Here is a 15,276-nt window from a genome sequence, read left to right as displayed (position 1 = left end):
ACCTTTGCTTTTTAATTAGCATAAAGGTTATTGAGTTTTGTCAACAGTGTTTCTGTCCTACTGATTGGATGAACTATTCACCTTTGAGACCACTGGAAAACAAATATCTTAGAAAAGAAACATGAAAACATTGTGATCAGCTAACTTCAGAATAACTCCCCCATCAAAGCTGAAAGAACCCTGACTTAGTTTGATGTATTGAAATGCTCAAAGCTTTCTTCAGCTTGTCAAAGGAAGATTGTGGGACTCAGGTTACCCAAACAGCCATCAGTTTATCAAAGGCCACCCGGCAATTTCTTGTCATTTTCTGTTCACTTTTATCTGTAATGAAGGGGAGGAGGACTGAGAACATGAAAGTATAGAATCTTAGCTGTTGAATAATGGCTGTGCCACCTTGACAGGCACAGTGCTCTTATTCATATGCTGAATTCAAAATCACTCCACCTGCTTTGTGGGCACAGGGAGAATCCTTTGTTGCATATGTAGGAGTTACTTGAATCAGGAAAGATTCAACTCCTCTGAAGTGAATCACTAATCCTTGCCCACCCCTGGATCAGTCCTTACAACACTAGAATGATGTGTTCCTCTCCTACAGCACACACACACACACACACACACACACACACACACACACACACACAGTTCAACTGTGAGGTCCTTACAGTCAGAGTTTCTTAATAATGGGGCCATGACTGTGAATTTGCCGTGTATGTATAACATGCATACACTCTTTTTGTAAAATAAGAAAGAAAATAAACACTAGGGATACAAAGGATAAATTTTGCTCTCTGCAAAACTTTCTGTCCATTTATAAACATATATATGTTGGATGCTTGATAAGTATTTTTTAATTGAATGAAGCACATTTTTCTTCCCTTTTCCAGTGTCACCAATGACTGCAAGCTAAAGTGAGGAGCTGGGGAGGCTCCTTTACTCCACAGGCCATCCCAACTGGGAAGTGTCAGGAACACTTGCTGTGCAGGCTGGCTGCCACATTGGTCTTTCGTGAAAGCCAGAATTCTTTTTACTCACAAGAGTGTCATTCAATTAGTTAATATAGTGGGGGCAGAGAACCAATACCTTATTCCCAGTGATTTCTTTATCAAGTAAAAGAGAGAGTGGAGGGTTGAACAAGATGATCTCTCGATGTTCTGGTTGTTCAACAGTTGCCCTTGTAATCTGTGAAATTTGGGTTAGGGTGTATCCTCCACTGTAAATAAATGTAGAGGTCATGGCTGATTATGCTCAGTAGCAAATTCAGATGAATGTTGGAGGGCTGGGAGTGTATCTCAGTGGTGGAGCACTTCCCTAGCACACACAAACCCTGAGTTCTATCCCTGGTACTGCAAAGTCAGTCAGTCAATCAATCAATCAATCAATCAACCAACCAGCAATCAATCAAATAAGACCGTGTTGTGGATAAATAACTTGTCCTGGGACAGGTGTAGTCCAGTAGACAGCTAGCTCCCTTCCTTCTTGCTATGAGAGACAACTTAGATTCAGGGCTAACATAAAATTCCAAATAGTGGATAAAAATACAGCATAAACCTTGTGTGGCATAAATAGTGTACCTCAGTTTCCCTCACAAGCCTCTCTCTTCCCCATAGATACATGCTGAAAGTGTCTAATGTGATTCCACGATCTTTCTCCGTTTATTCACAAGTACATATGCACATTAGTGGCTAAAACCATCCCATAGAATCACCTCATAAAATCTTCTATCTTCAGGTACATTACCTTTCCAAATTAATTTTTTAATAAAAACGTGGCTGTGAACTTCCTGATAGTTGTACCCTTGTGCACGTTTGCAAACCCTTTTGTGAAAATAAGTCTTGAAATGGGAATGTAAGACAAGGATATTGCATACTTTCAATTGTCATCCAAGCAAATTCTGCCAGGTTGCCTTGTTAACCAATGTTCATCGTCCTGATCCCCCCAACTCCTTTTAAGTCTCTTGAACTGTTGCCAAACTCATGTGCCCCTGCCCACCAAAAGTACTTATTTGGAAGAAATCTGTTTCACCTATTGAAGTTTTTCTTCCTCTGTTTCTTTATGATTAAGAGCTCTGCACTCTCAGGATTTGCCATGAAGAGAAATTCCTTGACAGGTACTGACTCCTGGATTTAATCTCTGCTTCCCTGAGTGTCTCCCACACATTAAGACTATTTCAAGATTAACTGAAGCATGTTACATTAAAAAGAAAAACTACTGGGATATAGTGATTCATGAGTTGGGTGGCCTCAGAACACAGGTGCTGTGACTTCATGTCTTTGCTTGTTTTGATTTAGCACAGTATCTCTATTATTTCCACTAACTCACCTATTTTGAATTTAATGAACTCTTTTCCTTTATATAGTTTTAAGGCTTCTGTGAAAATTAAAGTCTATGCATTTAATGCTGTAAACTTCCCTGTAATCATTTCGGTGGCAGACTCTCACATTTTTTAAAGAAATTTTCTATTCATTTTACATACCAACCACAGATTCCCCTCCTCCTCCCTCTTCCCACCCTCCCAAGTCTTTCCCGTCAACCCACACCCCATTCCCACCTCCTCCAAGTCAAGGTCTCCCATGGGGAGTCAGCAGAGCCTGGTACATTCAGTTGAGGCAGGTCCAAGCCCCTCCCTGCTGCACCAAGGCTATGCAAGGTGTCCCACCATAGTCACTGGGCTCCAAAAAGCCAGCTCATATACTGGGGATGGATCCCAATCCCCCTGCCTGGGGGGACCCCAAACTGTTCAAACTAAACAACTGTCTGACATATCCAGAGGGCCTAGGCCAATCCCACGGGGGCTCCACAGCTATTGGTCCACAGTTCATGGGTTTCTACTAGTGTCTCACATGTTTTCGATACAGTGTACTTTCATTTTCATTCAATTAAAAATTCTGATTCATTTCTTAATTCCTTTTTTAACCCATGGTTTATGTAAATTAGCTTTAAATTCCAAATATTTGAGGATTTTTCAGAAACCTTTCTTTGATTGTTTTATGTTTAATTTTATTTTAGTCAGAGAATACATAAGTACTGGAGTCATTACCACTTCATTGAGACTTATTTAAAATTCAGACTGTGGTCTTTTGGATGAATGTTCTATGTGATCAAATAAAGGCAGACCTCTGCTAAGTCTTTGCTAGAATGCTCCATAAATCTTAAGTTGGTGAAATTAGCTGTCAGTATTCTTCAAATTTTCTACATGCATGCTGATTTCTCACCATGTAATTCCATCCATATATGAGAAAAATATTTTTTAAAATCACTGAGTAGATGAGAATTTTTAATTTCTCATTGTTTGATTCATTTTTGTTTTATGCATTTAAAGATTGCTTATCAGTTGCATGTATGTCTAGTACTAGTCCTCTTGCTTAATCTAGTTACCATTATATTGTTACTCTTAAATCTTCCTCACATTTTTGACAAATGTTGGTACTTACATTTTAGAAATATTTTTTGTCCCTCTTCATTTGCAGAGGCTCCAAGAACAGGTATAGTAGAATTCATGAATGGATACTGATACTAAGATTTTTTTTTCTATTATAGTCTATGTTTTCATAGAGATCACTAATTTGTTTCTTATGTTGTAGTTAATCTACTAATTCCTTTCAGTGAATTGCTTGAGTCTGGAATTCAGTTGTATTATTTTTATATTTTATTTTTCTTACTTTTTCACAGTTATCTTTTTCAATTTATGGAGTATAGCTATAGCAGTCACTTAATGTCTCCATATAATGCAGTGATGTGTATCATTTCTGAACGGATTTCAATTGATTATTGTCCTCATGATAGCACATGAGTTTTTTCAACTCTTGGCAGGTCTTGTAGTTTCATCCTGGATGCCAGGCACTGTGGACTTTATTTTGCTGTGTGCTGGATAGCAGAGTGATTTAACAATATCCTTGAGTTTTAGTCTTTCATGTAGTTACCTCTCAACAGTTTGGGGTTTGAGGCCTGCTTCTTTTTTATGATTGCATGTATTTATTTTTGTGGATGTGTGAGTGTGCATGCCATGGTGAGTGTGTGAATGTCAGAGAGACAGCTCATGAGAGGATTCTCTCCTTCCACCATGAGGGTTCTGGGGTTTGGTGCCCATATATTATAGGACTCCCCCCCCCCCCGCCCCAATTTGGGCACTCGGAATACTAGCTCTCTTTGGCCCTGTCATAGGTCAAAGATTATTCTACTGGTTCCTTTCAAGTGGCATCTCCTACAGGCGGCTGACTCACATGCGTGTGCTGATCCATACTCAGCTCAAAACTCAGTGAGACTTTCTGAAGCTCTTCAAAGCTCTTCCGTGAGCTCTCTTGCCTGCCATCTTTAGCTGCTTTGGTCTCTCTAAACTCCCAGCTTTCTCACCTCCGCTTAGATCTGTGGATTATCCCTGCTTCCCCTTGGCTATGCTGTTCACTGGGCTCATTCAGTGTTCCTCTGATTTGTAGCAGGATCCATGCTAGGTTGCTTACTACATTATATATGGCTAGTAAAGCTTTGGAAGAAAATTAGCATAGCTCAGGGAAGGGCTGCAGGGGATAGAAGCATCAAACTGAGGACACTAATGAATATGAGGGTGAAGTAATGTCCACAGTAAAGATTCCCCTAAAGCCCTTATGCAGTATGTGGTCTAGATTTTCTGATTTGGTTCTACAATAAAACCATTATCCTGCAACTTGGTAAGTCATCAGAAGAGATGACTCAGGATCTTCCAGGTGATGTATGTTTCTGGGAACATGACTAAGAACTCAATGTATAATATGACTTGAGATACAGGAAGATCATACAGAACCACTAACAGTATGATGTCACAGTGCAGAGCCAAATGTTCAACCTCGGTTTCTACACTGATGGAGCACTTTGAAGATCTGTTGACTGAAACCAACAGCAATAAGAAAATAACCAGATTTGATATGAAGTAGAAAATTAAGACATAAAATTGAAAGGCATAAAGGAAAATAGTTGAATCTATAAAACATTTGAATACTTGAATCTAGAGACCTGAATTAAATAACCAGAGTGTTTCCAACTTGTTGGGTCACCTTCGTTGTTGAATCACTCATATGTCTTTGAGTCTTTGTTGGTCCATCTCTCCTTGGAAAATATCTACCAGCTTTGCAGGGATTAAGTGTTAGATACATAAAATGCGTTGTATTTTTAAGACTTTATCATGTTTTTAAAAACTTGTCATTTTGCTTTTAAAAGAATTTGTAACACTATATGGACAGAGTGGGTTATATTTAGAAATATATATATATATATATATATATATATATATATATAAAATCACATATATATGCATGCAGTAACAGTTAATGAAAGAAGAGGTCATGAATTTGAAGGAGAGTGGAGAGGAATATACGGGAAAGTCTGGAGGGAAGAAAGAGAAGAGAGAAATGTTATAATTATATTACAAACTCAAAAATAAAAAAAGAACTTGTAAATAAATGAAAGACATTATGAATTTTTAAATTTTACCTTTAAGCTCATGGGTGCAAATTCCTCAGTGCTTGTTAAATAATATAGAAGCCTGGTTGGAAACACATAATATTTCAAATTCTCAGGTATAATACTCTATCTCTAGTCAGAGGTCTTATATATCTATTTCTTACTTGGGGTAAAGTGCAAAGAGTAAATACATCACATTCAAATACTTTGAATGTTAGGCATAGTTATATGTATTTCTTGGCCAAGAAAGTAATTCATTTCCATTTGTAGGACAACATTAGTAACAGGCTTGTCTGGTTATTTATTTCAAATTTCATTTTCTTCTCATATGTTGAGTTCATCAATGAAGTTTGGATTATATGCATGTTTATTGGTTCTCCTTAATTTCCTTTGATTCAGTTAAATAAAAACATAACAGTATGGTTCATACCAGTTTCTGGAATGACTCATTCAGGAGTTAAAATGAATAATTCTCCTTATAACCTGAAGTTTGGTCTCATAAGACTTCTACACAATATTTGGACAAAATATTTCACTGATGAGATATAAATTAAATGAACTAAAGAAAGTTTTAGTGAGACCTTATGTTGTTAGGGTACACTGTTCCAAGGACACATTTTAAAATAAGGACCAGACTGTGGATTTCTCTTTAGCAAATTAAAATGAAAATACTAGCTAGATTGCTCTCACAGAATTTAACAACATAGAATTAAATTAATAGATGTTAATGGAAGTGTAAAGGGCTATTACATCAAAGAACTTCCAATAACAAACAAATTAGATAGGGTTTTCATTTACTGCTTTGCCATGACATTGAGAACAAAGAGAAACAAATCAATACTGTCGTAATTTAAGCATTTAGCATTCACTAGGACTCATTTGCAAAGCTCCTAGTCTGTACCTGATACAGTATGTTAAAGATGTTGTTCACAGGCTTATTTTTTAGATAATGTTTAATTTTACTGCCCAGGTTTAGCTCCCCACCCCTGGGACTTTTAATTGATGAATAATTTTGCATTACTTTAAACTCCTCTAGATGTTTTTGTTGTTTATTTCTGTGTGTCAAAGTGTATGAAAAGAATCCTGGCACACAAGAGTCTGAGGCCAAAGGATTATGCCTTTGAAGCCAGTCTAGACCATACAGTGAAACTCTGTCTCCACAAATTAATTAACATTACATTAGAATTAGTACTGATTTTTCTTTAGATTTTTAGAGGGGAGAAGATAAAGGCATGCCCCTGTGCTGTGGGATGTCTTTCTGTGTGCTGTGAATATGTGTTGCTCTGGTTGGTTGATTAAATATAGCTGTTTGGCCAATGGTGAGGCAGAATAAGGTTAAGCAGTACATTTGAGCTGGAGAGAGAGGAGAAGAAAAGAGAGTGGGGCAAACACTGTGAGCCACCACTGGGAGAAGCAAGACGTGAAAGTCCTGGTAAGCCACAAAGCCATGTAGCCATTGCATAGATGAATAGAAATGGGCTGAGTTAAGTTGTAAGAGCTAGCTAGCAAGAAGCCTGAGCCACTAGGCCACACAGTTTGTAAATAATATAAGCCTCTCTGTGTTTACTTGGGTTCAAGCAGCTGCAGGACCAGGCAGCACACGGGAAAACTTCCAACTGCATGCCTGTAACAGAATATTAAGTAAGAATTGAAATCTATGTTATAAGAACACTTGATAACATTAAAATATGGTCAATTGCCAAACCTATGATATAAAATTCATGTACAGAATATCAGAGCATCATGAGATTGTCAGAAAGATAGGTGCTGGGTAAGAAAGAACCAAAGCAGGAGATGATGGTAATCATCACTGAGTGGCACTGTGAAGACTTTTCTATATTATGTCATTATGTTTTATTAAAAGAAAAAACTTAACAGCAAACATTTCCTGACTATACAAGCAACTCATATTACCATGAAATTTTCAAAGGGGGGACAAAATTCTTTTTAAAATATGGTTTAAATCTCCTCAAAGGAATAAAACGTAAGATGAATATTTAAATCATTAGGGTGTATTTACTGTGATCCTTTTGGGGGTTTGAAAATAGTCACTAGCTAGGTGTGTGCATGTCTATAATCCCAGCAGCTGGAAGGTAGAGGCAGGGTGTGCAGAGTTCAAGGTCATCTTCAGTTATAAAGTGAGTTTAAGGCCAGCCTGGGCTATATGAGATCCTGTTTCAAAAAAGAAAGAAAGAAAGGAAGGAAGGAAGGAAGGAAGGAAGGAAGGCAGGAAGATAAATGAACTACTGAAGACAGCTAAGTTCAAGGGCAAACGTGTATTCAGTAATACTTAGTGGGAATGATGACACAGTGCCCCCCCCCCGCATTTACTCATCATTTCACCTTTGCAGTTTCAATGACCTTTAGTCATCTGTGATCAGAAAAAAGTAAACTTCCAGAAATGGTTTTCTAGTTCTAATCATCATGCTATTTAGACTGCTGTGAGGAACTCTCACACTGTCCTGTTTGTTCAACATGAGACATGAATCATGCCTTTGTCCTCTGTGTGTGCTGCCTCCCCATTGCCTAGTTATTAACCAGTGTGTCCACACTGTGTGTGCTGCCTCCCCATTGCTTAGTTATTAACTATTGTGTCCACACTGTGTGCTGCCTCCCCATTGCTTAGTTATTAACTAGTGTGTCCACACTGTGTGTGCTACCTCCCCATTGCCTAGTTATTAACCAGTGTGTCCACACTGTGTGTGCTGCCTCCCCATTGCTTAGTTATTAACTAGTGTGTCCGCACTGTGTGTGCTACCTCCCCATTGCCTAGTTATTAACCAGTGTGTCCACACTGTGTGTGCTGCCTCCCCATTGCTTAGTTATTAACTAGTGTGTCCACACTGTGTGTGCTACCACCCCATTGCTTAGTAATTAACTAGTGTGTCCACACTGTGTGTGCTACCTCCCCATTGCTTAGTTGCTGTCTCAGTTTTCAGATCAGCCATTGAGGTACTGTGGTCTCTACATTCAAGCAATGCTTATTGTACATGCCAAGAAACACGTGATAGATTAAAAAAAAAAAAAACAGCCTCTTTAATGAGTGGCACTGGAAAAACTGGAAAGCCTCGTACAGAAGATTGAATCCATATTTCTATTTGTCATCTTGCACAAAAATTAATTCAAAGGTGATCAAAGACCTGAATGGAAGCCCTAAAAATTTGAAAGTCTTAAAGCAAAAAAAGTAGGGGAAACAGCTCAAAGTATAAACACAGAATGACTTTATGAGTAGGACTCCAATCATTCAGGAAATAATTGCAAGAATTGACATATGGACTCACATTACGTTAGAAAATTTTGGCAAAGCATCAGAAATGACCTCTGGAATAGACCTGCCCGCTATTCAGACACAGGATTAATTGACAGAATATGTAAGGAACTCAAAAAGTTAAACAACTCAAATCAAAATATTCAAGTTCATGAATAGGCAAGTGAGCTGAACACACAGTTTCCAGAAGTAGAAGTACAGGAATGGGGAGCCACCTCGGTCAGTAGAATGCTTGCAGAATCTGAGTTGGATCCCTAGAACCCACATTTTAAAAGCTGGGTGTAAAGGTGCACACTTGTAATCCCAGTGCTGAGGAGGCAGAGACAAGCAGATAGATCCCTGGAGCTTGCTGGCCTAGTGTATTTAATGAATCCCAGGACAATGAGGGACCTTGTTTAAAAAAAATAAAAAAGATAGACAGTTCCTGAGGGATGACACCCAAGGTCGCAAGGTTGTCCTTTGGCTGCCACATGCTTAAGCACATCCACAAACATGCACGTACAAAATCTAACCATACAAGTAGCCAATAAACACATGGAAAATGTTCAATGCTGTTAGTCATCCAGAAAGTGCAAATCAAAACGAAATTGAGGTGTGGGGAGATGGTTCAGTGGTTAAGAACACTAGCTGCTCTTCCAGAGAACCCGAGCTCAGGTCTCAGAACCCACATCAGGTGGCTCACAATTGTGTAACTATAGCTTCAGGAGATCTGATACCTTCGGCCTCCTGGGCACGTGTACTTGAGTGCACATGCCCATACATAAGCACAAACACCTACACATATTTAAAAATAATAAAAAAGTAAATATTTTTAAAAACAAAATTGAGATTCAATCTTACCCCAGTTACAATGAGTATCATCAAGGATTGGGGAGCTGTAGTCGGGATGCTGAGGAAAAGGGGGACCTTTATATATGACACTGTTGGGAACCCATCTAGTAACTGTATGTGTGGAGGGTCCTCAAAAACTTAGGGTCCAGCTGCACTGTTTCTGTATACCTAGTCATGGAGCTCACTACAGAGATTCCTGAAAGCCCATGCTTGTTGCTGCAGTATTCACAGTAGAAAGACAACATTGTGTTTTCAGGGAAATAGATAGAACTTAAGATTATCATGTTAAGTGAGACAAGCCAGTTTTACGAAGACAAACATTGCATGTTTTTCTTCTGGATATGGAATCTAAGGAGAAAAAAAGTCCATGAAAGTATAAGCAGGACTATAAGGGATATGGAAGGAAAAGGAAAGAGGAGTGGGGAGTAACAGAGGTGGAGGAGGGGTGGGTTGGGAAGGGGGCAAAGGGGATCTGTGGGGAGAAAATAAGAGGAGGGGGCAGGGGAAGCTGTGGTCAGGATGTAAAAATAAATGAAAATTTTCATCAATAAAAATAATTATGAAAAAACAACAAATACTAAAAAAGAAAAAGAGTAGAGACATGGTGAATATGATTGATGAAAGTACATCATATGGATGTAGTTATGAAATGTCATAGTGAAATATTGTGTGTGTGTGTGTGTGTGTGTGTGTGTGTGTGTGTGAGAGAGAGAGAGAGAGAGAGAGAGAGAGAGAGAGAGAGAGAGAGAGAGAGAGAGAGAGAGAAGGACGGAGGGAAGAAGAGAGAACGGGTGAAGGAAAGGAGAAAGAGACAGAGAGAATGAGCATCAGACATTGTTGCACACTTCTATAATCTAAGCACTTGAGAAGTTGAGGCAGAAGGATCATGAATTTGAGGCCAGACTGGGTAACAAAGTGAGTCCCTGTCCTAGGAACAAAAAACAGCTGCCACCAATAACCTTTATTTTCTTAATAATGGACCCAGAGTTCCGGAGTAGTCACGTTTCTAGCTGTTGTTATTGATCTCTTACTGTGCCTAGTTTATAAATAAAACTCAACATAGCTGTGTGTCTAGCCAAAACCATTGTGTCCAGTCCTTACTGTCCGTGACTTGGGTACCAACGGCACTCCTGGAGCACATCCCTTCCTGCACAGCATCCAGTGCAGCCTGTGGGACCAACAGCATCAGCATCTCCTGGGAACTTACCACAAATGCACATCCTTGAGGTTCCACCCTGGACCAGCTGAATCAGAAACTGCAAGGGGGCTCAGGTGTATCTCCTATGATAAGCCCTTCAGATAATTTTAATACATGTTGAAGTTTAGAAATGTCCATTTAAGATTTTAAGTTCTGAAACTGGACCAGAATAATTTCTCAAAAATTATAACCTGGCCTGATGACTCAGACCTATAACCCTAGCTATTTCAGAGGCTGAGGCAGGAGGGTGACAAGTTCAAGGCCTGCCTGTGCTATAGAGAGAATTCAAGGCAGCTTTGAATGAAACCCTGTTTTAAAATTAAAAATACAAAAAAGAACTGGGGATGTTACTCAGTGGCTGGTCACCCGCCTAGTGTGTGCAAGGTCCTGGCTTCAATCCCCAGAACCATGAAAAGAGAAATGAGAAAAGGCAGGGTATGGTAGTACATTTCTTTAATCCCAGCACTTGGGAACCAGAGGCAGGTGGATCTCTGTGAGTTTGAAGCTAGCCTGGTCTATGTGGTGACTTCCGGGACAGTCAGAGCTACATAGTAAGATGACCCTGTCTAAAAAGAGAAACAGGGAGAAGAAAAATAACCCAGTGTCCTGTCTTGTACTGTTTTTCATTCTTTCTCTGTCCCTTTCCATAGTCAATATATGAATAAACCAAAACCAACATTCTGATGCTCTTGGTTTATTCATACGTTCACCTTGTTTCCCTAAAATATTTGGGGCAGCTCACGGAGGAGGGTCTCAACCGTGACCCATGTTTACTGAGCGCATCACCTAGTTATGACCCAGATGGCCGACATAAAACATTTCTTTTCACTTACTTGGATTCTTCATTGCAACCTTCAAAAGCAGCTGTTTTTGTTATCCCCATTTTACAAGCAGGAAAGATGAAACAAAGACAAAGGCTACCCACCATTCCTGGCCGAGCCTTCTTGCTGCGTCCTGCCTCCGAGATTGGTACAGAGGAAAAGATTCTCTCTAGGACTTTTAAGGTCATCTCTCCAATTAAGATGGCTCTGCTCTCACAACCTAATTGTCTTAAAAAAGACCCTGGCCCCAAAAGCCATCATTGGGGTGGGGTTGAAGTGGGGTGGGGTGGGGGTGGGGTGGGGGAAGGGTGGGGTGACATTTTAACATGAACTTCGGAGTTGGGCACAACCATTCAGACCCCCGCATAGGGAAAGCAGGCAATAAACATTCTTCCTTGTGCTCACAGCTCTCACCCAGTTGCCGCCTTCTACTACTACCCTTAGCCATGGAAACGGGGGCACCTGCAATTACATTGCTTGGACTTGAAGATGGGGACAACTAGTGGCTCGGACAGTCAGGACCTTCAGCTTCTAATTGAAAATCAAATGTGTGAATGTTATTCATGGCAGCGAGTGAGGAAGTATGTCCGTTGCATAGCCCGCCACGCTGGCATCTCTGCTTCCAGAGCTTGTAGCCATCGCCATCATTTGTACATCATTTGTAGCCTGTATTGGGGCTGGAAAAGAGGACAGGCTGGTTCTGAAGTCTGGGTATCACTGTGAGATGTTTAGCATGCCATAAATAACATAATCTACTAGAGGTTGAAGGCTGTGTTGTGAAATAAACATTAAAATCTCCGGTGTTTGCTCCCGGAGAGTGACCTCTTTCTAGCTACTATGTATCAAGGATTCCCAAAGGACGCCTGGTGGTGTTTTGAAAAGTCTCAGGGCTCGTGTGTCTTCATGCCCTCAGCTCCTGATGGTTCTTCCCCTCTCACTTTCCAGTCCCAGCAGAAGTGCATTGTGATCTTCGCTCTGGTCTGCTGCTTTGCGGTTCTGGTCGCGCTGATATTCTCGGCTGTGGACATCATGGGAGAAGATGAAGATGGACTCTCAGAGAAAAATTGCCAAAATAAATGTCGGTAAGAGGTAACAACCAAAAATTCTCTTTTAGGGAATGGGTGAGAAAGTCAGGGAGGGACCTGGACACGGAGGAGAGAAATGTCTCCTTGCACCTGTTTTCAGCAAGACTTAGCTGAGGCCTCACTCTCCTCAGAGATGCTTGTGTTTACTAGGTCAGGCACTAAGAAAGATTAATGATTTCATTCGCTTGACAACCTGGCCCTAGTCTATACAGAGAGGCAATTGACCAAATAAAATATTTGACAGCCTGCATTTCTGGAGACTTCTGTGTAGGACATTTTGATCCACTCTCTGATAAAGCCTGGCAAATGCAAGTGCCCGAATGGACAGAGAACATGATCTAGTTGTTTATGCAGAAGTTAACACATGCATCTCAGGATATATTATATCAGGTAAGAATAGGAGTTCCCCAAGTTGGCCTTGGCTTAGCACACAGTTGTTTTGTTTGCTTATTCATTTTAATCTAAATGTTACAACAGCTTTACTAACCACTTGCTATCACAGGGCATATCTTGAAATGTCAGTAATTCATATATGTCAGGGGGCCCATAAGATTCTTTGCCTACTGGCAGATAGGCAAATACACTGTGCTGTTCACGTGGTGATGGAATCAACTAAGAATGTGTTTCTCAGAGCATGTCTCCATTCTTGTGTATATATATATACATGATTATATTGTGTGACATCAATTATGTTGTATAGCATCTCCCTGGGATTCTTCCTTACCTGTGGAGCTATCAGCACAAGAAGTCTCCTTTTCTACCCTTCCCTGAACTGTGACTGTTTACATTTTATATGTATATATGTATGCAGGTATGTGTGTGTGTATTGTGTACATGTACGTGTGTGCGTGCATGCGCGCATTTGTAAATATGTGGGCACATGTCCCAGACATTTCAAGTGGAGGTCAGAGAACAACCCACCAGAGTTGATTCTCTCCTTCCAGTGACTGAACTCAGGTCATGAGGCTCTGCAGCAAACACTTTTACCCACTGAACCATCCTACTTTTTAAAATTTTGAGGTCGGGGATTGAAGTAGAAACATCCCAAGAAGAAGTTGTTGTCGATGTCAAGCTGGAAAGCATGAATGCTCAAGCTGATGTAAGCTACAATTTAAACTCGTGCTCAGCCCTACTTCATAATTGCTATCAGAATTTGGTGACCTCAGTTCAGCTTTACAGTGACATCTGCTAAAAAGAGGTCATGTGGACAGCAGCATGGTAATGGGTACACACATTTTACCCTGGATATTTTGCCTGGAAGTTGAATGTTCTAGCGTTAAGAAATGTTCTTAAAAGCAATGGACTTTTCCTCCCCACCTTTGATATATTGCAATCTAGTTACCAGGCAACTAGTATTATATATAGGGCAAAGGACACAAGAAATAGCCACCCATTTGGATTTCTATCCTCAATATTAGAAATGTGTGTCATAAGTACATTTCTTTATTGGGCTAATAGGAGAACAGTTGAACTGAGATCATTATTTTAGCCTGATTTTAGTCTTTGGTTCTGTGGAAATATATGAATACCCACCTCATGGGAACACAGGGTACATTCAGAGCTTATTGTAGCAAAAGCTTACTGTAACAAGGGAGTCAACACTACCACTGTGCTTCCCAGAGATTCTGAAGTGGGCATAGAAATGAGAGGAAGGCGGCTATAGCCTCTCAAAGGGGAGGTTGCCCATGTGGGGCAGAATAAGGTGGCCAGTGTAATTTGTGACTGTTTAGAGGAAGTATGTTTTGCTCTCTCTGGTTGGCCCTGGGTCTGAAGTAGGGGTAAAATCAGGAAAACTGGGAGTTATTAGCTGTGGATTATGCTCATTGTTAATAACAAAAAAAAAATCCTAATTGGTTGATAGCAGGGCAAGAAGAGATTGGGCAAGACAGCCTGAAGCAGACAGAATGATGGGAAGAAGAAGGGCAGAGTCAGGAGAGTAGGGGAGACACCAGTCAGCTGTTGGGCAAGCAGGACATGTAGAAAATGAGGTAACAAGCCATGAGCCACGTGGCAAAGCATAAATAGAAATATGGCTTAATTTAAGTGTAAAAGTTAGCTAGTAACAAGCCTGAGCTATTGGCTGAGCATCTATAATTCATATTCAGTCTCTGAATCAGTTATTTGGGACCTGGGTGGTTGGGAAAGGAAACTTCTGGTTACATATGGCACCCAAAGGTCCAGCCAGCATTTCTACATAAATCCTGAAAAAGCTTTAAAAAGGGTTCTAAGCACACAAAAACTTGACTTCTTGGTAACTGCTTTTTCTTGGGTTGGCTCTGTTTGCTAGCAGTAAGCAGAGGCAGGGCTCCTTTAAGAGACAGGTTTCTGACTCAGTGCTAATGGTGAAAACTGCCGGGAGCCATCCCCGGCTGGATGGGTCCTGCAGAGGGTGTAAGGAGTCATGGGGAAAGAAGTAAGCCAGGCCATGGTGGTCGAGAGAATCTTGCAGCTTGACTGACTAGCAGTCAGAGTGTTTCTTTATTTATACAGAATTTAGTTAGCAGGGATACATTCATGATGTTCCAAAACATAGATCATATCATTTTTGTTTTTGGACATGTGTTTCATTTCCTTTTGCTCATCTTTTAGTCATCATTAATAAACTGTGACAGAACAGAGTTATCATTTCCAATCATTTTC

At 40.2% G+C, this 15,276-nt stretch overlaps 1 protein-coding gene across 6 annotated transcripts in view; it reads left to right on the top strand.

Moving 5' to 3' along the window:
- Pld5 (phospholipase D family member 5) overlaps positions 1-15,276 on the top strand; it is a 316,954-nt gene that overhangs the window by 125,071 nt on the left and 176,607 nt on the right. For 3 of the 6 annotated variants that reach the window (XM_052737721.1, XM_052737723.1, XM_052737722.1), the window contains exon 2: positions 12,497-12,633. In XM_052737721.1, coding sequence (XP_052593681.1) covers positions 12,497-12,633 — 137 coding nt within the window. Of the gene's footprint in view, positions 1-12,496; positions 12,641-15,276 lie in introns of all 6 variants that reach the window. The other 3 variants (XM_052737725.1, XM_052737727.1, XM_052737726.1) reach the window with 1 other exon arrangement.

This window comes from Peromyscus californicus, unplaced genomic scaffold (assembly GCF_007827085.1).
Source record: "Peromyscus californicus insignis strain IS unplaced genomic scaffold, ASM782708v3 Scaffold_14__1_contigs__length_90479793_seg_2, whole genome shotgun sequence".
NCBI classification, from domain to species: Eukaryota; Metazoa; Chordata; class Mammalia; order Rodentia; family Cricetidae; genus Peromyscus; species Peromyscus californicus.
Note: the sequence above shows the minus strand (reverse complement) of the source record. Positions and strands in the feature narration are given on the sequence as shown.